Below are 26,885 nucleotides of genomic sequence, written 5' to 3'. Positions count from 1 at the left end.
TTAAAATGTTCATAATTGTGGGGTGTTTTTTGTCATTGTTGGTCAGTGTTGTTGGTCTTAGGGGCTGGCCACTGTCCCTGGGCTTTTTTGTTCAAGTGCTCTACCACTTTGAGACACAGCACCACTTCCAGTTTTCTGGTGGTTAACTGGAGAAACTGTCATTGGCTTTCCTGCTCAGGCTGGCTTCAAATCCCGATTCTCAGCCTCCTGAGTAACTAGCATTACAGGCATGAGCCACTGGTGCCTGGCTCGTTTTGTAATACACTAATTACTTGAGACAGGCTCTATAGTCTAATAGTCCTCTTGCTACAATTGGGATTATAGGTGTGTACCACCACACCCTGCTGTGTGACTTATTTTTATATGTATGTATGTACTGTTGTGGGTCTTGAACTCTGGGCCTGTGCACTGTCCCTGTTCTCTTCAGCTCAAGGCCAGCGCTCTACCACTTGAGCCACAGCACCACTTCTGGCTTTTTCTGCTCACATGGTGCTGAAGAATCGAACCCAGGGCCTCATATATGCAAGGTAAGCACTCTACCACTGAGCCAGCCCCTGTGACATCTTTTTAAATTGTATTTTTCACTGACCGTTTTTGACTAGAATACATACATACTGTTGAACAATCTTCAAAAAAAATTTTTTTTGAGTCTGGTCATGGGACCTGAACTCTGGGCCTGGGTGCTGTCCCTCAGCTCTTCAGCTCAAGGCTAGCACTCTACCACTTGAGCCACAGCGCCACTTCCAGCTTTTTTCTGTTTGCTTATGTGGTGCTGAGGAATCGAACCCAGGGCCTGATGCATGCAAGGCAAGCGCTCTACCACTGAGCCACCTTCCCAGCCCCTCAAATGTTAAACATAACTAGAAAATTCTACATGCTCTCTATATGATTACCAAACTGAGTTGCATGGTAAATCACAGCCATTAGTTGTGTGCCCAAATTACTGTCATCTTTGTATTCCATCAGGAATTTAGTGTTCTAGTCTAGGAGTAAAATAGCTGATCCTAAGCTGATGTTCTAAGAAACCCTTAATGTTTTTTTGTTTGTTTCTTTTTCAGCAACTCAAATTTAGGAAAAAATGTATGAGTCACAGCTGAAGTCTAAAACATGGCCCTGGAACTCACTTTGCAGTTGCCCAGTGAACCATGGGGGCTAACGGAATACTAGAGGTGACACACTTAATCATGTCATTTACTCTTTAAGTTCAGTATTCTACTCCCAGTTGTAAGAATGGTTCACACTTTCAATGATAGGAAAAGAAAAAAAGAATGTGGCTTAGTGGAAGAGTACTGACCTAGCATGCACAAAGCCCTCAGTACCACATAAACAGAAAAATCCAGAAGTGATGCTGTGGCTCAAGTGGTAGAATGCTAGCCTCGAGCAAAAGAAGCTCAGGGACAATGCCTAGGTCCTGAGTTCAAGCCCCAGGATTGGCAAAAGAATAAAAAAACAAAAACAAAAACAAAGTATTTTGTAGCTGGGCACTGGTGGCTCACGTTTGTAATCCCAGCTACTTAGGAGTCTGAGTACTGAGGATCATGGTTCAAAGCCAGCCCCAGCAGGAAAGTCTGTGAGCCACTAGAAAACTGGAAGTGGCGCTGTGGCTCAAGTGGTAGAGTGCTAGCCTTGAGCTGAAGAGCTGATGGACAGTGCCCAGGCCCAGAGTTCAAGCCCCATGACCAATCAAAAAAAAAAGAAAAAAGTATTTTGTAAATCCAGAATGTGTCCTAATTTCTTGTTGTTCATTTTAAGAAAAGAGATAAACAATATGTATTTTGATCATTGAATGCTAGTCAAATAGAACAGAAGCATAGGGCCTGGGAAGGTGGCTCAGTGGTAGAGTGCTTGCCTCCTGTGCATGAGGCCCAGGGTTAGATTCCTCAGAACCACATAAGCCGAAAAAGCTGGAAGTGGTGCCATGGCTCAAGTGGTAGAGTGCTAGCCTTGCACTGAAGAGCTGAGGGACAGCGCCCAGGCCCAGAGTTCAAGCCCCATGACCGAAAAAAAAACCCCAAAACAAAAGCATATACTGTTAATTTGTTTTATATTGTGTCAATGTGCACCTAGAAACCCCAGCAGTAGTGAATTTACTATGTTCTACAAGTTTAAACAATCATGAAATTATGCAGTCCATTTAATTGATAAAGTGGGAAAAGTTAGCCAACTCTCATCTTCCTCATTTTCAATACAAATCTCATTTTTTGTTGGTTTGGCATCCCTTTTTCGTTTCAATTCTAGTTCTTTTCTGTATAAATATTTACATGTGTATTCATTTGTTGAGATAATTTAGCCTTTAAATGGACAGCTCATGTATAAATGATTAATAAAAAGGAAAACACTTGTAAAAATCTGTTTAGCCTGAGGTTAAGAAGAACTGCAAATGTAGAAAGTGTGAAACGTGATTGCCAACCATAGATCAAATAACTCTACTTCTTTAACAATTTGACATCATAAAAATCAATTATAAAATCATAACTTATTTACTGGATAAGCTGAACAAAGTTATATGTATATTTTCTTCCTTGATGTCAAGTGGTTTTCTTTTTGTGTGATGGATTTGGTTCTTGAACTTAGGGCCTGTCTTGAACTTTTATTGTTGCTTAGCCTTTTTGTTCAGGGCTGGCACTCTACCACTTGAGCCACAGTTCCACTTCTGGCTTTTTGGTGGTTAATTGAAGAGAAAAGTCTCACAGACTTTCCCACTTGGGCTGGTTTCAAACCTCAATCCTCAGATCTTAGCCTCCTAAGTAGCTGGGAATCCAGGCATGAGCTATCTGCCTCCCATTACCTCACCCTCTTCCACTCCATTAGTGTTTTTTTTTTTCTTATGTCAAGAGTTTCAACATTTTGTGGGGCTGGGAAGGTGGCTCCGTGGTAGAGTGCTTGCCTCGCATGCATGAGTTCCTGGGTTCGATTCCTCAGCACCACATAAGCAGAAAAAGCTGGAAGTGGCTCTGTGATTCAAGTGGTAGAGTACTAGCCTTGAGCTGAAGAGCTGAGGGACAGCGCCCAGGTCAGAGTTCAGGCCCCAAGGCGACCACCACCACCACCACCACCACCAACAACAACAACAACAAAAAAAGAAAAGAAAAAGAAAAAGAGCGTTTCAACATTTAAAAAAAATTATAAAGAGGGGCTGGGAAGGTGGCTCAGTGGTAGAGCGCATGCCTTGCATGCATGAGGCCCTGGGTTCGATTCCTCAGCACCACATAAGCAAAAAGAAAAAAGCCGGAAGTGGCGCTGTGGCTCAAGTAGTAGAGCGCTAGCCATGAGCTGAAGAGCTGAGGGACAGCGCCCAGGCCCAGAGTTCAGGCCCCATGACCGGACCCCCCAAAAAAAAAATTATAAAGAGGCTTGTTGTCCCAAATTGATGCTCCTCACTCTCCAGTTTTGGTTTTTCCTTTTTCTTTTTGGTTTGGAGATTCCAAATGAAATCAAATCTTTTGGTTCTGGTCGGGTCACATGAAAAAGGATATTGCAACGGGTTCGGATAGAAATGCTAAGGACCAGGTGACGATTTTACTTTTTTTGGGGGGGGGGTGGTCAGGGTCTTGAACTCTGGGCCTGGGCGCCTCCCTGAGCTCTTCAGCTCAAGGCTTGCGCCCTACCACTGGAATCACAGCGCCACTTCCGGTTTCCTGGTGGTTAATTGGAGGTTAACAATTTCATGGATTTTCCTGCTGGGGCTGGCTTTGAACCAGGATCCTAAGATCTTAGCCTCCTGAGTAGGTAGGATTACAGGCCTGAGCCACCGGCGCCTGGCACGATTTTGCTTCTATCCAGCATGAATTAAGGATGGAATGAAAACGGGTCATCACCCAACAACCGGCCCTTGCAGAACTCTAAACAAGTAAGTTAATTCTGGACGGCCGGAGCGCACTGCCACGTACACGCGGAGACGCTGTAAAATACAGCAGGCATCCTTCCCAAGCAACGCTTCTTTGTGTCCTGGGACTTATTCCCTACACGCTTCACCCAGGGGCCCGAGCACTGGAGGAAGAGGAGAGCTAGGCTACCATCTCCTCCCTTGGTACCTCCAGGGCGATCGCTAAGACGGGACACCGGCCCTTCTTCCCGCTTCTGGCCGGGCCCCGACAGACCCCACCGCTCTGCGGCGGGCGAGGCCGACGGCTCAAGGAGATCTAAGCCTGTGTGTGGCGATCGCTCTCCAAGCTACTCGGGTCCACCCTTGTCCCCCGAGTAATGATAGAACCCAGCGAGGCTCCGTACCCCGCCGACGAGGTATTCCTCAAGTCCCTTCCCCAGCCTAGGAGCCACGGCAAGCCCCGCCTTTCCCCCCAGGCCCAGGCTTCCCATCAGGGCCCACCCTTTTGGGGCTCCCCGCTGCCCCCGAAACCAATCTAGAACCCAGCAACCAAGCTGAGCGCCATCCATTCTCTCCTTGGCTTTAAGTGCAGCGCCCCGCCCGGGGCCTGGGGACAGAGTGCAGGGTTAGGGGGAGGGGGGGTGATCGGACGACTCCAGAGGGGCCAAGGCCCCCCACACTCACCATCCTCCCGCCGAATCCCTCCTCCTCCGCCTCCGCCTCCTCCTCCTCCGGCCTCCCTCGTTACCAGGGCAACTGCTCGGGCGCCGCCCCCGACGTCCCTCGCACGCTCAGCGGAGGAGCCAAGCAGCGATACGGGGCGGGGCCCGGAGCCGCTATTCCCTCAGTACGCATGCGCACGGAAGCCCTGCCCCCACCGCGTGGGCAGTCCTAGAGGCGCTGGAGGCGGGGCTGGCTCCTAGTGACCCCGGGAATGGGGAAAACGCGCTCACGCGGCTGGCGGGAGCTTCCCGAGCTGTGATTGGCCGGGAAGGAGGGGCGTGGGGGTGGCGAGGGGTGGTTCTCCAGCCCCGGCAGGCGGGGCTGGCGGGCCAGGCGTGTGAGGTGGGCTCTGTGGTGGCCAGTGACTCCGAGCGTCCCTCCTTCCGAGCAGGTAAGGGACCTGGAGAGTGAGGTTCATCGCCACACCTGCCTTCAAGGGCCACATGCCCCTAGGGAGTTTACATCTGTCCTGAATTTCCTAGGCAGCTTTGCAGCACATTGGATGCAGGAGCCACGTGGCGCTAGGACTGCCTGGGGACCCCTCTGGCTCCTGTTGCCTTCGATTGTCAAGCTTTGGGGAGGAGGGGTTAGGGCCTTATGTCAGTTCAGGATGGGGGATGCCTGCTTGCCGGAGGTTGGTCGCTTGTGGAAGAGGGCAACAGGCAGACTGGTCAGTGCCACCTGACCCCTGAGGTAAGCAGACACCAAGAGTGGAAAGGTGTTTGGGAAAGGCTGCTTTTGTTAAGCTACATCTGGCCGGAAATGTTAGCTCCCACCCCCCACACATGCAGAGGACCACAAGAATTAGTCCTTTTTTTGGGGGGGGGCAGGTCGTGGGGCCTGAACTCTGGGCCTGGGCGCTGTCCCTCAGCTCTTCAGCTCAAGGCTAGCGCTCTACCACTTGAGCCACAGTGCCACTTCCGGCTTTTTTTCTTTTTGCTTATGTGGTGCTGGAGAATCGAACCGAGGGCCTCATGCATGCAAGGCAAGCGCTCTACCACTGAGCCACCTTCCCAGCCCCAAGAATTAATCCTTACCTGTGGGCCAGCATAGGTTAGACACTGGAGACAATCCAATGTCGTGGAAACGACACCTTTCCCAGTGACCAGTTTTGCATGCAAGATCCATTCCATTTTCACAACCCTAGAAATTGGTTATTGCAAGTTGATAGGATTAGGATTTGAATGGACTAGAATGGGAGGCAGGTGCTACATCTCAGAGTGTTTTATTTTGTTTTTGTTTTTGTTTTTTGTCGGTCGTGGGGCCTGAACTCTGGGCCTGGGCACTGTCCCTCAGCTCTTCAGCTCAAGGAAAGCACTCTACCACTTGAGCCACAGTGCCACTTCCAGCCTTTTTTCTGCTTATGTGGTGCTGAGGAATTGAACCCAGGGACTCATGCATGTGAGGCAAGTATTCTACCACCGAGCCACCTTCCCAGCCCCCATCAGAGTGTTTTATGTCTGTGATGTAAACCAAAACTTTTTTGAGAGCTAAATGAAGTCCAAGAGTAAATGATACACCTGAAAGTGTACCTCTGTGTGTGTGCGTGCACATGCTCACACACAAATGCACTCCTGTTGCTTATTCCAGTGGGCCATAAATAGAGCATTGTCTGTCACAAAGGAAGTATGTATTGTTAATAGTTTAATAGCTTTTGGGGCTCATCTTTCTGAATCCTCTCCTAGCAGACTTTTCAGTCTAGTTAAGATTACTGGAGCATTCAAACCCAGTAGCACCACGGCCACTAAAAAGAAGATTGGCATGAAGAAAGATTTTCTCGGAATGGTCTTTTAACTATGCATTCAACTAAGCACATCAGCTACTAATTTGAATGCCTGCATCAGATCCGTGGAGAGAAAATTCAGTTCATAATCTTATCTAGGGCTGGGAATGTGGCTTCGTGTAGAGTGCTTACCTAGCATGCATGAAGCCCTGGGTTTGATTCCTCAGTACCACATAAATAAAAAAAGCCAGAAGTGGTAGAGTCCTAGTCTTGAGCAAAAGAAGCTCAGGGACAGTGTCCAGGTCCTGAGTTCAAGCCCAGAACTGGCAAAAAACCCAAAAACCAAACCAAACCAAAACAGAAAAAACTTAAGAGGTGCAAGCTCCCCATAACCTACCATTTTTTTGGAATTGGGATAGCAGATTTCTCTTTCTAGTGGTGTGATGTTTAACATCACAATTACCTTGGAGTCAGATGAATGTCCATAAACATGGACCTTTACCAGCTGGTTTAATTATTACTTTCATTCTCCTAACTTGCTCTAGGCAACCTTGACTTGAAGCCTCCCCCATCTTGCTGGTCTTTTGATTTTTCTGGAGTCTCGGGCTGCCTCATTCTTTGACGTGAGTACCAAAGATGATGCTTTGCTTTGCTCTCTACCTGGGGCTCCAAACAAGGAAATCTTGAGCCCTTTCCTTCCTTTATAAGGGGCTATCTCAGAAGAGGTTTGGAAGCCTGTTTTTTTTTTTTTTTTTTTGTCGGTTGTGGGGCTTGAACTCTGGGCTTGGGCACTGTCCCTCAGCTTTTCAGCTTAAGGCTAGCATTCTACCACTTGAGCTACAGTGCCACTTCCAGTTTTTGAGTGGTTTATTGAAGATAAGAGTTTCATGGACTTTCTTGCCTGGGCTGGCTTTGAACCGTGATCCTCAGATCTCAGCCTCCTGAGTAGCTAGGATTACAGGCATGAGCCACAGGTGCCCAGCGGAAGCCTGTTATCTTTTATTCTTTCCTTTTTTCCTTCCTTTTCTCTCTCTCTCTCTCCCTCTCCCTCTCTCTCTCTCTCTCTCTTTCTCTCTTTTATTTTTGGGGTTGCTAAGGATCTGGGCTCTGCTAGGCAAGCACTCCACTGCTGAGCTATTCCCCTAAGCCCTATTTCTAGAGAATCAACTTAATTACTTCAGGGAAAGTTGTAATCTGCTTTATTTTCTCTCCCTTTGTTTGTTTGGTTTTTTTATTTTCTTTCCTGGTTGGTCATGTGGCCTGAACTCTGGGCCTGGGCACTGTCCTTCAGCTCAAGGCTCAAGGCTAACACTACACTTAAGCCAAAGTACTACTTTTGGCTTTTTCTGCTTATGTGGTACTGAGGAATTGAACCCAGGGCCTCATGCATGCAAGGCAAGCACTGTACCACTGAGCCACCTTCCCAGCCCCTCTACCTTTTAAAAAAGTTACTGCACATTAATTGTACAAGGGATTTTCCTTTTAGTGAATAGAGGCTCTTACTTGGTGACTTAAGACTCACCTAGAGTCTGTGACTTTGAAGGAATAAGGCCTTCCTTGGATCTTTGTGGACATATTGTTTTAACCTTTATATTTCTGTCACAAGTGCCTACTTCAGGGCCATGTTTGCCATAAATGCTCTCCTGTGCTGCTCAGTCAGTGTGAACCTTCTAGCCTTCCATAATCTGAGATCTTGAATCCCTAATGTCTTAGAGTCATGATGTGTTCTAATTCTAGTGGAAGATGTTTGTCACCTGTTTGATTTCTACCGCCCATCTTGCCCCTAGTAGTAGAATCCTGATCCTTCAGAAGAGGGACCATGCTGGATATGGTGGTCACTTTTTTACCACCAGGACAAGAGGTTGGTTATGTGGGAGTGGGGAGGATAACCATGGACAAAACTTAGAGACCACCTATGACTTGGTATAGGTAAGATTGGCAGCTTGCAATTTGATGAAAGGAAGCCAGGCTACTCTTCTGTAACCAAAGCAGACTCTTAAGTTGGACATCCAAAAAAGTGACATCTGCCGGGCGCTGGTGGCTCACGCCTGTAATCCTAGCTACTCAGGAGGCTGAGATCTGAGGATCACGGTTCAAAGCCAGCCCGGGCAAGAAAGACCGTGAGACTCCTATCTCTAATAAACCACCAGAAAACCGGAAGTGGCGCTGTAGCTTAAGTGGTAGAGCGCTCACCTTGAGCTGAAGAGCTGAGGGACAGCGCCCAGGCCCAGAGTTCAAGCCCCACGACCGACAAAAAAAAAAAAAAAAAGTGACATCTTCGATGCTAAGATAACCCAAGAATAATTTGGAATACATGTCAGGCAGGAGGTATGTTTAGAGGGCACAGGAGCGATGCAGCAGTGACCATTACGGACAGGGCTACGTACTCATGAACCTTTCAGTGTGCCAGGGGAGGCAGATTTTATACAAATAACTGTAAATGACACAAAGGTGACAATTACAAAAGCTCAGCATGCTACAGAGTACAAGGGTGCTATGGGAGTATATAAGCGAAGGACTGAGTTTGCCCTGAAGGCGTCAGGGATCTGTACCCTTTGAGGAGAAATGTACTGGCTAGATAATGTAGATCGGAAGCAGGGGGACCTTATCATTGATAGGAAACAGGGACTGTGCAGTTCCTCGCCTGATCTGTTAGAAGGCAAAGATTCTTGCATAATGTAGCGGATGATTACCCCAGCATGGGGGTAGAAGTGCATCCATTATGAGAGACAGAGAAGTTTGCCATGTCGAGTTGAGGGTAGTAGGAGATGGTAGAGAAGGTTGGCCAAGTATGTATGTCTCCATGTGCATGTGTGTGTGGCAGTGATGTTAGGAGGTGTAGCATTTTGCTATCTCTGGTGGGTGTGAGCCTAGGATGCTGTACGCCAAAGCACTGTGTGATGTACTAGACAGCCAGACTCCTTTCTTGAATTCTTCCCCTTCCCACTGTTGTGCAATTGGGATTGAGGAAAATGCCTTTGACCTCTCCCCAGCCTATAGAAAGCCAAGTGAAGCTGGAGTGGTAGTGGTAGAAGAGTTCTGGCCTGGGGCACTTACTGCCTCCCTTCTCCTTCTGCCTCCTCTAGTGTTGGCTATTCCAATTATAGCACCAGGGCCAGGAAAAGGTGTACATTGGGCATCTTTCTATCCTGATTCCTTCTTCTTAGACATGACTGTCATATCAGCCTCTGAAGCCTCTCCTACTACAACAAAACAAAAAAAAAAAACAACTAAAAATTGGCCATTGGGAATTTGACTTTTCTTTTCTTTTGTTCTTGTTTGTCAGGGCCTGGGTGCACTAGCTCAAGGCTAGTACTCTACCACTTTGAGCCCCAGCTCCACTTCCAGTTTCCTGGTGATTAAGTGGTGATAAAAGTCTCACAGCCTTTCCTGCCTGGGCTGGATTTGAACTGCCTTTGAGACCTGATCTTCAGGTCTCAGCCTCCTGAGTAACTAGGATTACAGGCATGAGTGAACCACCAGCATTCAGCTCACGCTTTCTGGAGTGGGGAATACTAGGGTTTAAACTTATGTCTTGGTACTTGCTAGCTAGGTGTTCTACTACTTGAGACACTTATGAGAAAGGGTCTTGCTCTATATCTGGGTTGGTGCTCCTTCCTTTTGTACTTTGCTGTGTGAATGAGATGAGAGGCCATACTCATCTTGAGATGGACTCTCTAGAATCCCTTCTTCCATTCCCCTGCCCCAACCCTGGCTAGGTTGGCCTCCAATCACAATCCCCCTATCTCAGCCTCCTAAGTAGCTAGGATTATAGACTTATAGGGCTCATGCTTGAACCCTATTTTTCTGTACTCTCAGCATCTTATTGCTGAAGTTAGCAACTCTGCTTTCACAAGGTGAAGGGTTCTGTTGGAGGGGCTGAGCAAGACTCCCAGGATTCCTTTCTGGTATGTTGTGGGTTACAGTGGGCTATGAGGGAGCATTTACATACCTGCTACTTCTTTTCATGCTCCTGAGAAGGGATCTTGCAGATGTAAATAAAACTTACAATTGGTTGTTTGTAGGTTAATCAAAAAGGAGATGACTGGACACGTGTGGCTCACTCCTAGCTACTCAGGAGGCTGAGATGTGAAAATAGCAGTACAAAGCCTACTTGGGCAGATGAATCTGTGAGACTTTCATCTCCAAATGGAAACCCTTTAAAGGATTTGCACACAGTTCTAAAACTCATGGCTCTGATCTACTCCTATCCTTTACCCTGCTTAGCCACCTGCCATAATTATGTAAGCCAGTTTACCAATTCCTTATGATAAATCAATTTTTATGTATTTTCTTTTTTTTTGGGGGGGGGTCTGGTCGTGGGGCCTGAATGGGCCTGGGCACTGTCCCTCAGCTCTTCAGCTCAAGGCTAGCACTCTACCACTTGAGCCACAGTGCCACTTCTGGCTTTTTTCTTTTTGCTTATGTGGTGCTGAGGAATCGAACCCAGGGCCTCAGGCATGCAAGGCAAGCGCTTTACCACTGAGCCACCTTCCCAGCCCCAATTTTTATGTGTTTTCTAATGTTATATATAATATAAAGACTATCTCTCTCTATATGTAATCTACTGATCCTCATTCTGAACTCTGTAAACACCATTCCTCCTAAACCAGTTGCTTAGCATATTTTAAGATTCTGCTTCTTAGAAAGCTAGTTAATTGGAGATTAGAATCTCATGGACTTTACTGTCCAGGCTGACTTTAAATGGAAAGCCTCAGTTCTTAGCCTCCTGAGCAGCTAGGATTGCACTCTTTCTGGTGCAGCCCTTTGTTTGGATACAGGAGAGCCCCGCTGAAGCAGTGGAGAGGCAGGGGAGGGGATGTCTTTCTGTGAGCCGGTGCTATCAGGCCTTCAGAGTTGCTTCTCAGTGTCAGGCCTATAGGTGAGGCGAAAGGCTAGAAGGGGCTAGTGATTCTCGCCTTCAACATGGTTAGGCTCTGATACACAGTACCCTGAAAGCAGGCCTTGAGAAGAACAGAGGTCTCCTATTTCCAAATGGCTATGTTTCCCACCTCTCTGTCAGAAGCACCAGGTAGTATTGTAAGTAGTTTAATATGTGGACCTCAGTCAGGCCCTGAGCTCCCCAAGTACTGCCTCCTCCCCTGCTTTTTTTTTTTTTTTTTCCTGATCCTGGGGCTTGAACTCCAGGCCTGGACACTTCCTGAGCCTCTTTGTGGTCAAGGCTAGTACTCTACCACTTGAGCCACAGCGTCACTTCTGCTTATTCTGATTACAGTATTGGAGGTAAGAGTCTCATGAACTTTCCTGCCCTGGCGGGCTTCAAACTGCAATCCTCAGATCTCAGCTTCCTGAGTAGCTAGGATTACAGGTGTGAGCCACTAGTGCCTGGCTTGCCTTATCCCTTTTTCTAGTGTCTTCCAAAGCATGATCACACATAGGGTTAGCCACTAGCAGGTGCTGAGAAAGTGCATGTTAGGATCCCATTGCTCAGTCATAGCCCTGCACAAGGGTTGTCCCAGCCAAATGAGAAGATGCCAGGAGCTGGTGAAAGCTGGCAGAACCTTGGAGACAGGTTTGATTTGGAGGATAGTCCTCGCTCTTCCTCTGTCCCTTAGGACCACAGTTTGGTGTAGAAGCAAGATGGAGGCTGACTTGTCTGGCTTTAACATCGATGCCCCCCGCTGGGACCAGTGCACCTTCCTCGGGCGAGTGAAGCACTTCTTTAACATCACAGATCCCCGCACTATCTTAGTATCAGAGCAGAAGCTGGACTGGGCCAAGGTCGTGGTGGAAAAAAGCAGGTGAGTGGTTGGGTGGGAGAGGCGGTACTAATCTGGGAGCCTCTTGGGAGAAAGAGAAACAGAAGGTGAAAAATATGCTGCAGGCTGGGAATATGGCTTAGTGGTAGAGTGCTTGTCTAGCATACATGAAGCCCTGGGTCCGACTCCTCAGTACCACATAAACAGAAAAAGTTGGACATTGTGCTGTGGCTCAAGTGGTAGAGTGCTAGACTTGAGCAAAAGAAGCTAAAGGACAGTGCCCAGGCCTTGAGTTCAAGCCCAGGACTGGCAAAAAAAAGAAAAGAATATGCTGCAGTCTCAGGAAGGAGAGATGAGAGCAAGGTGGCTGGGAAGTGTAGCTAAGGCTGGGTGGTAAATGTCTCTTGTCATTGGGTGACAGGATGGGGATCATACCCCCAGGCACCGAAGTGGAGCAGCTGCTCTATGCCAAAAAGCTGTATGACTCAGCCTTCCACCCTGACACTGGGGAGAAGATGAACGTCATTGGGCGGATGTCCTTCCAGGTCCCTGGGGGCATGATCGTCACTGGCTGCATGCTCCAATTCTACCGGTGCGTCCTGGGGCCTGGGTCTGCTGGGCGGAGCGCCAGCTTGATGGGAGGTACCAGACACTGTGCTAAGCTCTTTCCATGCATTGCCTCATTTAACACTCTCAACAACTCTACACATAGGTAGTATTTTTGTTTTCATTTGATAGATGGTGATCTGAGTTGCCTGTCCAAGTTCTGTGGGTGCCTAGACTTTAACACACATGCTCTCCTCTTGGGCTTAGCAAATAGACTATCCAAACTGCTTCTTTTAAAAAATGCTTATTCCACAATGAATTTTATTTTCCTACTGTAATAGGACAAACAAAAAAATAACTAGACCCTTCCTCTTGGCATGGTTGGGGAGGGAGAAACTTTCTGTGTAGCTGCTGGATGTGTGACTCTTTCTCCTCCTACCTCCTTCCTCCCCCTTCTTCTTCCTCCCTCCTCCCTCTTCCCTCCTCCCTCCTCCCTCCTCCCTCTTCTTTTTTCCCTCCTCTTTTTCCCTCTACCCTCTTCCTTCTCTTTCCTCTCTCTGCCTTTTCCTACCCTTTGCATTCATTTATTCAGTTATTGAGCCAGGCCTTGGGCCAGGTGCTGGGGATACAAAGACTTTAGTCTCTCTCCTCAAGGAGCTTTGTTGAGGAGGCCGAGTAAACAGTTAGAGTGCAGCCTGGTAAGTGGTAGGTTGGGGGAAGAAATTGGGGTGTGGGAGCAGGGAATATGGACTGGCAGACTCAGAAGGACCAGAGGAAGGGTGGGAAGGTTTCAAGGAGGCAGTGATCTCCTCCATGGAAGGAGGGGGGTGGATGAAGCAGAGGGCCTAGCCCATGGAGAAGCCAGGGTATATGAAACAGCATGAGAACAGCTTAGAGAACTGCAGATGATGTGGTAACTGGTGGACGCCATGACATCCTCCCATCCTCTGCCCCTCCTGGTCTCTGGTAGGACCATACCGGCGGTGGTCTTCTGGCAGTGGGTGAACCAGTCTTTCAATGCCTTGGTCAACTACACCAACAGGAATGCAGCTTTGCCCACATCAGTCAGGTGAGAGGCCTGGACCCTAGACTGTGCTCCTGCCTTCCCATGTTCCCCCAGCAGCAGCCTTGCCAAAGAGTTCCTGGGTTGTTGCGCCTCCCTAGGTGGGGTCCACACTGGGTAAGTGACCAAGTCACTTTTATCTAGAGTTTGGAAATATTTTCTTTGAGACCCTATCTCCAAACAGATTCCCCCCTCTTTCCCGTTCCCCCCCGCACCCCCCCCCCCCCCCCCGTTCTTAGGTTTGAACTCAGGGCCAGGGCACTGTCCCTGAGCTTCTTTTGCCCAAGGCTAGCACTCTACCACTTGAGCCACAGTGCCACTCCTGCTGTTTTCGAACCCAGGGCTTCATGCATGCTAGTCAAGCACTCTACCACTAAGCCACAATCCCAGCCCAAGAGTTTGGAAATATTTTCTTGGGCTGACTGGGAATGTTTTCTATCTGGACCATTTTAAAATATATTCAGTCTTTCATCTAACAAATTTCTTGTGTGTGTGTAGTATTTGCTAGATAAGATTATAGGAACTGGAGATGCCCTAATGAATTAAGGCATTGTTGTCCCTGTTCTGGTGGAGTATAAGGCCTTTTTCGTTGTTATTGTTTTTGGTTGTGTGGCTTGAGCTCAGAGCCTACACACTGTCCCTGAGCCTCTTTGTGCTCATGTCTAGTACTCTACCACTTTGAGTCACAGTGCCACTTCTGGTTTTTTAGTGGTTAATTGGAGATAAGAGTCTCACAGGAGCTGGGCACCAATGGCTCCCGCCTGTAATCCTAGCTACTCAGGAGGCTGAGATCTGAGGATCGTTGTGCAAAGCCAGCCTGGGCAGGAAAGTCCATGAGACTCATCTCCAATAAACCACTAGAAAACCAGAAGTAGTACTGTGGCTCAATCGGTAGAGCACTCACCTTGAGCTGAAGAGCGCAGGGACAGTGCTCAAGCCCAGAGTTCAAGCCCCACAACTGCCAAAAAAGAAAAAGAAAAAAGAGTCTCACAGGGACTTTTCCGCCCAGGCTAGCTTCAAACCATGATCCTCAGATCTCAGCCTACTGAGTTTCTAGAATTATAGGTGTGAGCCACTGGTACCCCACTGAGGTTACCCTCAGCTCTTTGAGGCTGAGGCAGGAGAATTTCAAGTTGAAGGCCTGGCTGGGCATAGTAAGACCCTGTCCTAAAAAAAAAGGGGGGGGGGCCTGGCAAGGTGGCTCAGTGGTAGAACGTTTGCCCTGCATGCATGAGGCCCTGGGTTTGATTCCTCAGCACCACATAAGCAAAAAGAAAAAAGCAGGAAGTGGCGCTGTGGCTCAAGTGGTAGAGTGCTAGCCCTGCCCAGAGTTCAGGCCCCATGACCAGACCCCCCCCCCCCAAAAAAAAAGACAAAGACAGTAGTCTTGGATTGGGGTTAATGCTATTAAGGACATCTACATGGTAGGTGAGAAGACAATGAGTAGCAAAGGGTGCAGAGGGGATCCAGGGAGGTATTCCTACCTGTAGAGATGACATGTCAGCTGAAGGGTAAAGAGTCAGCCATACAAGAAACCACAGGCAACCACAGCAGGTAGAGTTTCTAAGGCTGGATAGAACTTGATGTGTTTAAAATACAGAAAGAGGGCTGGGAATGTGGCTTAGTGGTAGAGTGCATGCATGAAGCCAGGGTTCCATTCCTCAGTATCACATAAGCAGAAAAAGCAGGAAGTGGCACTGTGACTCAAGTCGTAGAGTACTAGCTTTGAGCCAAAAAAGCTCAGGGATGACACCCAAGTCCTGAGTTCAAGCCCTAAAACAGCACTCCCCCCACCCAAAAAAAAATCATAAAATACCGAAAAAGGGTGAAGTGAAGGCCTTGCCTTAGACATATGGGTGTCCACACCCAGCATCTGTGCTTTCATCCACCTCGCTTTCTCTCTCCTCCACTAGGCAGATGGCCCTCTCCTACTTCACAGCCACCACTACTGCCTTGGTCACTGCTGTGAGCATGAACATGTGGACAAAGGTAAGATTGGGACAAGGTCATGCATTGTTCAGGTGACCACCAGGGGGCAGCCAAGGCCCAGGGAAAACACCATGGCTGGCTTTCAGATTGGTTCTTCTTAGACCTTGGCAGGAATCTTAGTTTCCCAGATTGGATGTCTGGAGTTATAGCAGTAGCAGAGTTTCATTGTCTTTCTTTATAATCCTTAATCTCTCTGTATTTTCATCTTGTCACAACTCCCATTGTTCCTGCCCTCAACAGAGAGCTCCACCCTTGGTGGGCCGCTGGGTGCCCTTTGCTGCTGTGGCTGCAGCTAACTGTGTCAATATCCCAATGATGCGACAGCAGTGAGTACGGGTTCCCTTTCCTCCCTCCACACCACAGGCCTTGCTGGTCAAGGCAAGACACCAAGGTAGTAGTCAGATTTCAAGGGCTGAGCTGGTGGGGTTTGCGCCGATCTCTGAAGGATCTCTGAAGAGATCTCTGGTATTGGGCCCAGGAGTGGTGGGTAACTTAGGGTTACTCAGTGTGTTGAGTGGATAAGGGATTTTTTCCACATGGTGGGAGTTGAGGAGCAAGTGTGGATCTATCAGATTTTAGTCTAGATTTTGTCCTTTCAACTGAAAGGGTGTTTGGGTTGTGAGCTCTGCCTACTTCCAAAGCCCTGGGAATAATTTACTGAATTCAGTGTAGCATGCCTGACGATAGAACAGAACCAGGAAGCTTTGAGCAAAGCCAGAAGAGTAGACAAGTTTTCCAGGCACTGTAACACCAAGCTTTTAGAGGAAAAGTAAGAGAGAAACTCATTAGATCTTACAGTGTTCATTTCTTTCCTGGTACTGGGGATCAAACTCACGTTCCAGGCAAGTGCTATTCCATTGAGCTACACCCAGTTTTTTTTTTTGTTGTTGTTTGTTTTTTTGTTTTTTTTTGTTGGTTGTTGGGCTTAAACTGTGGGCTTAGGTGCTGTCTCTGAGTTCTTTTGCTCAAGGCTAGCACTATACTACTTTTAGCTATAGCACCACTTCTGGTTTTCTGATAGTTGATTGGAGAAAGTTTCATAGATTTTTCCTGTCCGGGCAGGCTTTGAATTGCAATTCTCATTTTTTTTTTTTTTGTCAGTTGTGGGTCTTGAACTCTGGGCCTGGGGGCTGTCCCTCAGCTCATCAACTCAAGGCTAGCACTCTACCACTTGAGCCACAGCACCACTTCCAATCTGTTTTTTGAATAGCTAGTATTACAGGTATTATAGGTGTGAGCCACTGGCGCTTGGCTTTTTTTTGTGTGTGTGTGCTAGTCCTAGAGCATAGGACCTGGGTACTGTCTCAGTTTTGTGTGGTTTTTTCCTTTTTTATTTTCATTTTTATTTTTTGTCAGTCATGGGGCTTGAACTCTGGGCCTGAGCACTGTCCCTCAGCTCTTCAGCTCAAGGCTAGCACTCTACCACTTGAGCTACAGTGCCACTTCCATTTTTCTGATGCTTTATTGGAGATAAGAGTTTCATGGACTTTCTTGCCCAGGCTGGCTTTGAACCGTGATCCTCAGATCTCAGCCTCCTGAGTAGCTAGGATTACAGGTGTGAGCCACTGGTGCCTGGCTTTTTTTCCTTCTTCTAAAGGCCAGTGCTCTACCACTTTAGCTACAGCTCTACTTTTGGCTTTCTGGTGGTTAATTAGAGATAAGTCTTAAGTCTTCTGGCTAGCTTTGAACTGCTGACTCCCAGCCTAGTTTTTCTTTTTTTTTTTTGAGTCCAATTGTGGGGCCTGAACTTTGGGCCTGGGCGCTGTCCCTCAGCTCTTCAGCTCAAGGCTAGTGCTCTACCACTTGAGCCACAGCGCCACTTCTGGCTTATGTGGTGCTGAGGAATTGAACCCAGCGCCTCAGGCATGCAAGGCAAGCACTCTACCACTGAGCCACCTTCCCAGCTCCCCTAGTTTTTCTTTTCTTTTCTTTTTTCTTTTTTTCTCTGTCTCTGTCTCTCTGTCTGTCTGTCTATCTCTCTCTCTCTTTTTGCCAGTCCTAGGGCTTGAACTCAGGGCCTGGGCACTGTCCCTGGATTTTTTTTGCTCAAGGCTAGCATTCTACCATTTTAGCCATAACACCACTTCTGGCTGTTTCTGTTTATGTGGTGCTGAGGAATTGAACCCAGGGCTTCATGCTTGCTATGCAAGCACTCTACTACTAAACCACATTCCCAGCCCCTAGTTTTTCTTTTCTTTTGTTTTGTTTTTTTTTGTCAGTCGTGGGGGTAAAACTCAAGCCCTGGGCACTGTCCCTGAGCTCTTCTGCTCAAGGCTAGGGCTCTACCACTTTGAGCCACAGCTCTGTTTCTGGTTTTGAGGTGGTTTATTGGAGATAAGAGTTTCTTGGATTTTCCTGCCCTTACTGGCTTCGAACCACAGTCCTCAGCTCTCAGGTTTTTGAGTAGCTAGAATTAAAGGGATAAACCACCAGCACCCAACTCTTTTTTTTTTTTTTTGGTCAGTTGTGGGGCCTAAACTCTGGGCCTGAGCACTGTCCCTCAGCTCTTCAGCTCAAGGCTGGCGCTCTGCCACTTGAGCCACAACACCACTTCCGGCTTTTTCTGCTTATGTGGTGCTGAGGAATCGAGCCCAAGGCCTCATGCACGCAAGACAAGCACTCTACCACTGAGCCACATTTCCAGCCCTCTTTCTTTTTCTTTGCTAGTCCTGGCACTTAAACATGGCCTGGGTGTCATCCCTGATTCTTTTTCTCAAGGCTAGTGTTCCAGAACTTGAGCCACACTGCCATTTCTGACTTTTTCTGAGCAGTTTATTGGAGATGAGTCTCATGGACTTTCCTGCCTGGGCTGGCTTCAAACTGCAATCCTGGGGCTGAGAAGGTGGCTCAGTGGTAGAGCGCTTGCCTTGAATGCCTGAGGCATGCACATAGGCACATAGGCACCACATAGGCAAAAAGAAAAAAAAAAGCCAGAAGTGGCGCTGTGGCTCAAGCGGTAGAGCACTAGCCCTGGGCTGAAGAGCTGAGGGACAGCACCCAGGCCCAGAGTTCAGGCCCCATGACTGGACCCAAACTGCAATCCTTAGATCTCACCCTCTTGAGTAGCTAGGATTACAGGTATGAACCACTGGTGCCTGGCTTTTTTTCTCCTGATAGTCAGTTTTTGTTTCTTGACTAATGAGTACAGATTTGCCTCCCTGCTTTGAGGTTATAATGTTATAGTAGCACCTAGAATGTAACAGGCTGTGTATGCATTAGCTATTGTTGCTACCATTATCTTAGTTAATATCTGGCTGGCAGATATTCTCATTTAATCCTCACTTAGTTCCATGAAGTGAGTGTCCAGGATCATCCTCATTTTGCAAATGTGGTGAACTGAGGCTTTTGCAGGATTAAGGACTGTGCTCTGCAGTTTCAGGAGTCAGCTAGGCAGTAGGAGTCTAGTGCTGGCTCTCTTAGCTGCTGCCCTTGATTATTCTGAGATACTGAATGGTATCTGCAGTACAGGAAGGAAGTTAAAGGGCCAAGAGCAGGAGGAGGCTTTCTAGAACTTGAGTGTCCTTGGTCCTCTGGTTTGTCACATGCCTGGCCAGCTCTGAACAATTGCTATTTATGTTTAGGGAACTCATCCAAGGTGTCTGCGTGAAAGACAAGAATCAGAATGAGCTTGGCCCTTCTCAGGTAAGCTGAGGCCCTCAGCCTCAGGAGAGAATTCTTCCCCTGAACTCCTTAGTGATCAGAGCAGACTTGGTCATCATTATAGAGTTGAGAAGGTTTAGCCCTGAGTTGGTCCTCATTTCCTATAACATTTTCCCTACATCATCCTTTTTTTTTTTTTTTTTTTAGCATAAAATCAGTTGTACGAGGGGTGGTTTCATTCCATGAGACTCATCTCCAGTACATCTGTAGGATGCATCCAAATCAACCTCACCCCCTCTCTCACTCTCCCTTTCCTACCTCCCCACTTGTTAAGACGATTTTATCAGGTTTTATTTTTCTCTTTCACACATGCAAACAAACTACTTGGACCCTGTTCATCCTTGCTCACTCTCTTAGTCCTTCCAGTGGTATCTCCCCACCTCCCACCAATTTTTGCTTTTCTATCGTTCATCTTTTCTAAAAAGCTGGTGTGTATTAATTGCACCAATGGTTTCATCTTGGTATTTCAGAAGTGCATATGTGGGCTGGGAATGTGGCTTACTGGTAAAGTGCTTGCTTAACAAGCACGAAGCCCTGGATTCAATTCTTCAGTACCACGTCAACAGAAAAAGCCAGAAATGGCCCTGTGGCTCAAGTAGTAGAACACTAGCCTTGAACAAAAAGAAGCTCAGGTATAGTGCCCACCACTGAGTTCAAGCCCCAGGACTGGCAAGAAAAGAAAAAAAAGAAAAGAAAAAGAAAAGTGCATATGTTATATTTTGCTCAGAACAATTCTTTCTATTGCTCCCCCCCCCTTTTTTTTTGTTGGTTGTGGGGTCTGAACTCTGGGCCTGGGCGCTGTCCCTCAGCTCTTGAGCTCAAGGCTAGTGCTCTACCACTTGAGCCACAGCATCACTTCCGGCTTTTTCTGCTTATGTGGTGCTGAGGAATCGAACCCAGGCCTCATGCATGCAAGGCAAGCATTCTACCACTGAGCCACCTTCCCAGCCCCTCTTCCCCTTCTTCTGATGAACAGCTTTCATTGGAGAGTCCTTACATCACTTCTAGTGCTAGAGCCAGGTCAGCCTGGGCCATGACCTAGCCCCACAATACAGCCCATGTGTACTGGACAGGTCATTCCTGACCACTGATCTCTTAATCTTTTCTGCCCTCAGAGAGCTGCAGCCATAGGCATCACCCAAGTGGTTATTTCTCGGATCACCATGGCGGCTCCTGGCATGAGTAAGATGGGGAACCCCCCTATTCTGAAGATCCTGGAACCCATGTGCCTCAGCCACACTCAGTTATGGCGGGGGGGAATGTCTGCTTCCACCGTAGTGTTACTCAAACTGCTTTGTGTGAGACTGGAAGCCCATACGAGTTCCTATAACCTCATTTCTCCAGAGAGGCTAGGGGGAGTTATTTTCATCTACCTGATACTCAGTGCTGGCCAGTGCAGGCTACTAGGGAGACAGTGATAGGGAGAAGAAATCTACCTTGATTTGCTTCCAGCACGGTCCATTACAGAATAGGACACAACATTTATTTGCATGAGCCTTCAAATAGTTTTTAATTTTCAGAGAGACACTTTGGTCTTAGTGGCATGGGTCTTTGTAATATAATTATTACATTTGCACATTTGAGAAATTTTGTTTTTCTTTGTTCCAGTAATGGGACTTGAACTCAAGGCCATGTGCTGCCCCTTGGCTTTTTTCACTCAAGGCCAGCACTCTACCACTTGAGCCATACTTCCACTTCTGTTTTTTTTTTTAATATATATTTTTTATTGTAAAGATAGTGTACAGAGGGGTTACAGTTACATGAGTAAGGTAATGAGTACATTTCCTATCAACCATTGTTACCCCCTTCTTTGTTTTTCCCCCACCATCCCTTCTCTCCCCCCGCCCCCCGCCCCCCGCCCCACCCCGTAACTCATCCCCCACCCCCCGAAGTTGTAAGGTTTGTTTTCAACATAGTGTGGCTTTTTTTTTTAAGTGGTTAATTGGAGATAAGAGTATTTGTCAGGTTAGGAATGTGGCTTAGTGGTAGAGTGCTTGCCTAGCATGCCTGAGGTCCTGGGTTCAATTCCTCAGTACCACATAAACACAAAACGCCAGAAGTAGTGCTGTGGCTCAAGTGGTAGAGTGCTAACCTTGAGCAAAAAAATGCTCAGGGACAGTGCCCAAGCCCTGAGTTCAAGCACCAGGATTGGAAAAAAAAAATAGTATTTGTTCAGGTTGTCTTCAAACTTTGATCCTCAGATCTCAGCCTCTTGAGTAGCTAGGATTATAAGTGTAGGCCACCAGCACCCAGCTACATGTTGAAAAGTTTGGAAAATACCTTTTTTCTGGGACTTGGGGGAGAGAGGTGACCATGCCTATATCATCTCCATCCTTTTCCTTAATGGCAAGAATTATCTAGAGCTTCTGAGGAAGGAGGGAGTCTGAACTCAGTTCCTGATTGGACTGTACAAGGCGGGGGGATGAAGTTCTTCCAGCCCCCCTCAGCTCCTCCCCTGCTTTCTTCTAGTCTTGCTTCCAGTTATCATGGAAAGGCTGGAGAAACTGCATTACATGAAGGTAAGAAGGGTTCTCTTGCATTTGCCCTGTCTGTAGTCCCTAGCCATGCTGTGCCGGGGATTCTGACTCTCACTGCCACCTTATCATGTCATTCAAATAGAGCCTGCCCTACTCCCCGCTGGCCACTGACTTAGACATCAGAGCCAGTTTCCTGGCATTAGCAAGACTATTCCCTTCTCTTTCAGGGCCTCTGGTGCCTTCTACCTGCTTGATTCCTGGCAGGGAAGGCATGGGGACCACTTTGTGATATCCAAGTCTCATATAGGCCTCTCTTTTATTTGTTTTTTTGTACAGAAAGTCAGGGTGCTGCATGCCCCATTGCAAGTCATGCTGTCTGGGTGCTTGTGAGTATGGAGTTTTGGTAGTTTGGGTTCTTTGGTGGTTAGGGTACTAAGACTTGCCAGGGAGCATGGTGGGTATCAAAGAGCATGTGCTCCTTTGCCTGACTTTATTTAAAATTTCTTTTGTGTCAGTACTGGAGTTTTGAACTTGGCCTGGACACTGTCCTGTTTTTTTCACTCAAGGCTGGTGCTCTACTACTTGAGCTACAGCTCCAATTCTGGCTTTTTGGAGGTTAATTGGAGATAAAACTTCCTGCCTAGGCTGGCTTTGAACCATGATCCTCATATTAGCATCATCTTGAGTAGCCAAGATTATAGATGTGAGCCTATAATTTGTTCCTGGTTATATCATGACAGCATTCTTTTTTGTTTGTTTATTTTTTTTGTCATGGGGCTTAAACTCTGAGCCTGGGTGCCATCACTGAGCTCTTCAGCTGAAGATGAGCGCTCTACCACTTGAGCCACAGAACCATTTCTGGCTTTTTCTGCTTATGTAGTGCTGAGGAATGGAACCCAGGGCCTCGTGCATGTGAGGCAAGCAATCTACCTATGAGCCACCTTTCCAGTCCCATGACAGCATTATTTTATTATTTTATTATTTATTTATTTATTTATTTTGTTGATTATGGGTCCTGAACTCTGGGCCTGGGCGCCCTCCTTCAGCTCTTCAGCTCAAGGCTAGCGCTCTACCACTTGAGCCACAGCACCACTTCTGGTTTTCTGGTGGTTAATTGGAGATAAAAGTTCCACAGACTTTCCTGCCAGGGCTGGCTTTGAACCACGATCCTCAGATCTCAGCCTCCTGAGTAGCTAGGATTACAGGCGTGAGCCACCAGCACCCGGCTATGACAGCATTCTTAAGAGCTTACCATGTGTCTTAGCATTAATCGTGCTTTGCCATGTGAGGACTAATGATAACTCCCCCTACATGTGTGGATGCTTGTGGCTTCAGGTTCACAGTTCAAGCTCTCCAGTCATGTCATACTATGTGGTCATTTGTTTGAACATGGGGGTGGGGTGAGGGCTGGGATGAGGGATGGAAGGACAGTGGTTTTATCCTCACATCAGAAGACAGAGGACAGAGAATGGTGTGGGAGAGCACTGTGGCTGAGAAGACAGATGGGGGCTGGAGAGGGGGGAGGATACCTCCCTCTCCTCTCTGGGGGCTCTGAGATGGAGTGTGGGCGGGGCTACCAGGAGATGTCTACCAACCTTTTGGTTTCTCTTTTCTTCCAGCCTCCTTTTCATGGTGCCTGTGGCATGTGGCCTCTTCCCACAGGAATGGTATTGGCTGTTGGCTGCTCACTTAGTTTTGTTGAATGACCTGCTACTGCTTTCCCAGTCTACCTGCTGTTCAAGGGGGAAAGGGATGGGATAGGAAGGAATGGTTTCCAAGGACAAGTGCTCATCAGCTTGAGCTCTGGGCCTCTTAGCCCCATGTAAATGGCAAACCAGCCAGATCTTCAAGGGGCGGGAGAAGCCAGGAGGGGTGCAGTTGCTCCCCACCCAGTGGAGCAAGTGCAGCCTTTGAGACATGGTGAGGAGCAAAGGACTTCCTGTTCTGCTGGCTAGGTTGTTAGGAACATTCTTCCTGGCTTGATCTGGTGTTTAAAATTGAATGAGGTACTTACTCCAGCTCATGTTTGGACCTCTACTCTGACTGGGACTTTTCTACTTCCTTTGATGTTCTAGAAGGGAGGCAGGAAGAAGGGATGGTGGGAAGAGGAAGGGAGGATGTGACAGTGGTAGCAGGGAGTGACCACCTCCAGGAGACCAGCATAGCTTCACTACATACTGAGAAGGTATTACACTCCTTTCCTCAGTACTCTAGTGTTGGTGTTGTTTTTGTGCCAATACTGGGACTTGAACTCAGGGCCTGGGCTCGGTCCTCTTTAGCTTTTTTGTTCAAGGCTGGTGCTTTACTACTTAAGCCATAGCTCCATTTTCAGCTTTTTGGTGGTTAATTGGAGATAAGAGTCTCATAGACTTTCCTGCCGGGGCTGGCTTTGGGCCTCAATTCTCAGCTCTCTGCCTCCTGAATAGCTAGAATTACAGGCATGAGCTACCAGCACCCAGCTAGTACGCTAGTTCTTTTTTTTTTTTTTTTTCCCCTTGTCTCCCCATTCACAAAACAGACTAGGCACAGGCCTGGGCTGAGGTGTATATTGGGTAGGTTTACTCTGCCTCCTTTTTCTATGCAGTCAGTATAAGAACACAGCCTTATTGCGGTCATGTTCTGTTAGAAAGTGTGTATCTGTTCACATCCTCTTATATTTGTAAATATGTATAACAGATGTATTTAAAGTCTCAGCTTAAGTAAAAAAGTACAGCAGTTTGAAGTGTTGGTACAGTCTCCCTATAGTCCTCTAGCTTAGCACAGGCACTACAGTCTGTGATGTCCTGGGCTCATCCCTGGAAGAGAAAACAAGGAAAAACTCCACTTCCCTTCTCTCCAACCTCAGAAGCCACCCACTTCCTGGCAGTACTGTGAATTTTGAAGCTAAATTTTGGTACCATACCAACTGGAATTTAAGCTTTTCAAATAATGTCTCGACTATTTACTGCAAGGTCAGCTTTTCAGATATATTATTAATAAATTGTTGAGAAAACTTGGAAATTATTATCTGAAGGAAAATGCTTGTTGGTAAAGTTGACTTAAGTTTATTATGGAATTAATGAAGTAAATATGCTGCAGTTAATTATGAGGCTAAGTTAAATTATAGTGCATTTAGTTACTTGCTTGAAAATAAACTGTCCTTTTTTTTTCTCTAAAGTAAAAAAAAAAAAAAAAAGAACACTGCCTGTGGTAAGCACCCGGAGGCCAGTACTCTAATTCTGTATGCCTCAGGAAGATCTGCTAGATACCCCTGCGTCCTGAAGACTGTATTGTAATCTTGTAGAGAATATCACAGTTTAAAACAAAAACTTTACTCTGGAGAGAACAAAGTAGAAGTAAAAGCAACATACAGAGCAACATGTGGCATGCAGAGGCCTAAAATAACCCTGGTTGATCTGGCACTGATGGCTCATGCCTGTCATCCTAGCTACTTGGGAGACTGAGATACGGGTATTGCAGTTTGTGTCCAGCCCAAGCAGGAAAGTCCATGAGACTCTTACTTCCAAATAATCACAGGAAAACCTGGAAATGATACTGTGGCTCAAGTAGTAGAGCACTAGCCTTGAGCAAAAAGGAGTTCAGGAACAGTGCCCAAGCCCAGAGTTCTAGCCCTAGGACTGGCTAAATAAGTAAATAAATAATCCTTGCTAGGAAAATCAGGAGGAGCTTCCTCGAGAGGCACTGGACTTACATTTTTCTAAGGGTATTTTGCTGCTTGTCTTGGGTGGCATATTTATTCATAACTCTTTTCTATTCTCTTTTCAGTGAATTGCCAGTTTCATATTTGGAACCAGAGCTCCAAGATACCATCAAGGCCAAGTGTAAAGAGCATGTATCTTATGTCTACTTCAATAAGGGTCTTTAAATATCACACCCCAACAAGAACCAGTGTATAGACTCGCATTCACCACCTCCCTTGTAGTTGCTATGCACAGATATGCCCATTTCTCTTTGCCAGCAAGGCATGGCATCCAGGCTTGATTGGAGGGTAAGAGGTGAGCAGTAGAGTGATGCCTTATGTCTCTGCCCAAGTACCTGGCTGATTGGATTCTAGGGGATAAAAATGAAAAAGAGGGCTGGGAAGGTGGAATGCTTGCCTCACATGCATGAGGCCCTGGGTTTGATTCCTTAGCACCACATAAACAGAAAAGGCTGGAAGTGGTGGTGCTGTGGCTCAAGTGGTAGAGCACTAGCTTTGAGCTAAAGAGCTCAAGGACAGCACCCAAGCCCAGAGTTCAAGCCCCATGACTGACAAGAAAAAAAAAAAAAAAAAGACCCAAGTTTTCCATTTGCTTGCTCTTTACCCTGGTAACCAGAATGTAGGCCTTAGGAAGTTGATGATTTCAAGTAAATTATCTGGAAAAGTTAGAAAGCCTTTAGGATTCCTAAAGGAATCCAGCTAGGATTGGAAAAAAGATATTGTGTGTCCTCCCAAGCACTAGAACCATTACCAATTCCTGACTTAGGAATATGAGGGAGAAAGCAGTCTGTGGCACTTTGGGACTCATCTCTGCCCTTTCCCATTTTCGTCCCCATTGTGCCCTGCCTGGGAATCCTCCTTGAGAGTGCTGCTGGATCCAAGTTTATCAGACACCTAGGAGTTATTTGTGTTTGTGTTTTGTGTGTGTGTGTGTGTGTGTGTGTGTGTGTGTGTGTGTGTGTGTGTACTGGGGCCTAAGCACTGTCCCTTAGCTTTTTTGCTCAAGGCTGGTGCTCTACTACCTGAGCCACAGTCTTATTTCTAGCTTTTTAGTGATTAATTGGAGATAAGAGTCTCATGGACTTTTCTGCCAGGACTGGTTTCCAACTGTGATTCTCAGATGTCATCCTCCTGAGTAGCTAGGATTATAGACATGAGCCACTGGTGCCTAACAGGATGGATTTCTTTCTTTCTTTCCTTCTTTCTTTCTTTCTTTGTCAGTTGTGGGGCTTGAACTCAGGGCTTTCCCTCCCTTCCTTCCTTCTTTCCTTCCTTCTTTCCTTCCTTCCTTCCTTCCTTCCTTCCTTCCTTCCTTCCTTCCTTCCTTCCTTCCTTCCTTCTTTCCTTCCTTCCTTCTCTCTTGTGCTAGTCCTGGTGCTTGTACTCAGGGCCTGGGCTCTGTCCCTTAGCTTCTTTTGCTCAAGGCTAGCACTCTATCACTTGAGCCACAGCTCTACT

At 47.1% G+C, this 26,885-nt stretch overlaps 2 protein-coding genes and 1 pseudogene across 8 annotated transcripts in view; 1 reads left to right on the top strand and 2 right to left on the bottom strand.

Annotated features, from left to right (window-relative positions):
• The window catches only part of Arl3 (ARF like GTPase 3), a 45,195-nt gene extending 40,542 nt beyond the window's left edge, over positions 1–4,653 (bottom strand). Inside the window, exon 1 of the mRNA XM_069994473.1 lies at positions 4,511–4,653. Within this exon, the coding sequence (XP_069850574.1) occupies positions 4,511–4,513 (3 nt within the window). The 5' untranslated portion in view covers positions 4,514–4,653. The remainder of the gene's footprint in view (positions 1–4,510) is intronic.
• Positions 1,150–25,612, top strand: Sfxn2 (sideroflexin 2). Of its 7 annotated transcripts, none has more exons than XM_069994423.1 (14): positions 4,849–4,940; positions 5,846–5,955; positions 6,818–6,895; positions 11,849–12,034; positions 12,414–12,584; positions 13,509–13,607; positions 15,515–15,590; positions 15,831–15,916; positions 19,172–19,232; positions 20,366–20,432; positions 21,720–21,769; positions 22,064–22,113; positions 23,347–23,394; positions 25,493–25,612. In XM_069994423.1, the coding sequence occupies exons 4-14, from the start codon at positions 11,874–11,876 to the stop codon at positions 25,590–25,592; spliced, it is 969 nt and encodes a 322-aa protein (XP_069850524.1). In that variant the 5' UTR covers positions 4,849–4,940; positions 5,846–5,955; positions 6,818–6,895; positions 11,849–11,873; the 3' UTR covers positions 25,593–25,612. The 7 variants fall into 7 exon arrangements, with proteins under 7 accessions (XP_069850543.1, XP_069850524.1, XP_069850534.1 ...); XM_069994433.1 differs by lacking the exon at positions 5,846–5,955 and adding an exon at positions 5,032–5,242; XM_069994442.1 differs by lacking the exons at positions 4,849–4,940; positions 5,846–5,955 and adding an exon at positions 1,150–1,169.
• LOC138809180 (small nucleolar RNA SNORA51) lies at positions 24,221–24,359 on the bottom strand (annotated as a pseudogene).
• Positions 25,613–26,885: the final 1,273 nt, after the last annotated feature.

Source organism: Dipodomys merriami, unplaced genomic scaffold, assembly GCF_024711535.1.
Source record: "Dipodomys merriami isolate MVZ:Mamm:240054 unplaced genomic scaffold, mDipMer1.0.p SCAF_102, whole genome shotgun sequence".
NCBI lineage: Eukaryota > Metazoa > Chordata > Mammalia > Rodentia > Heteromyidae > Dipodomys > Dipodomys merriami.
This window is presented reverse-complemented; position numbering and strand designations above follow the sequence as displayed.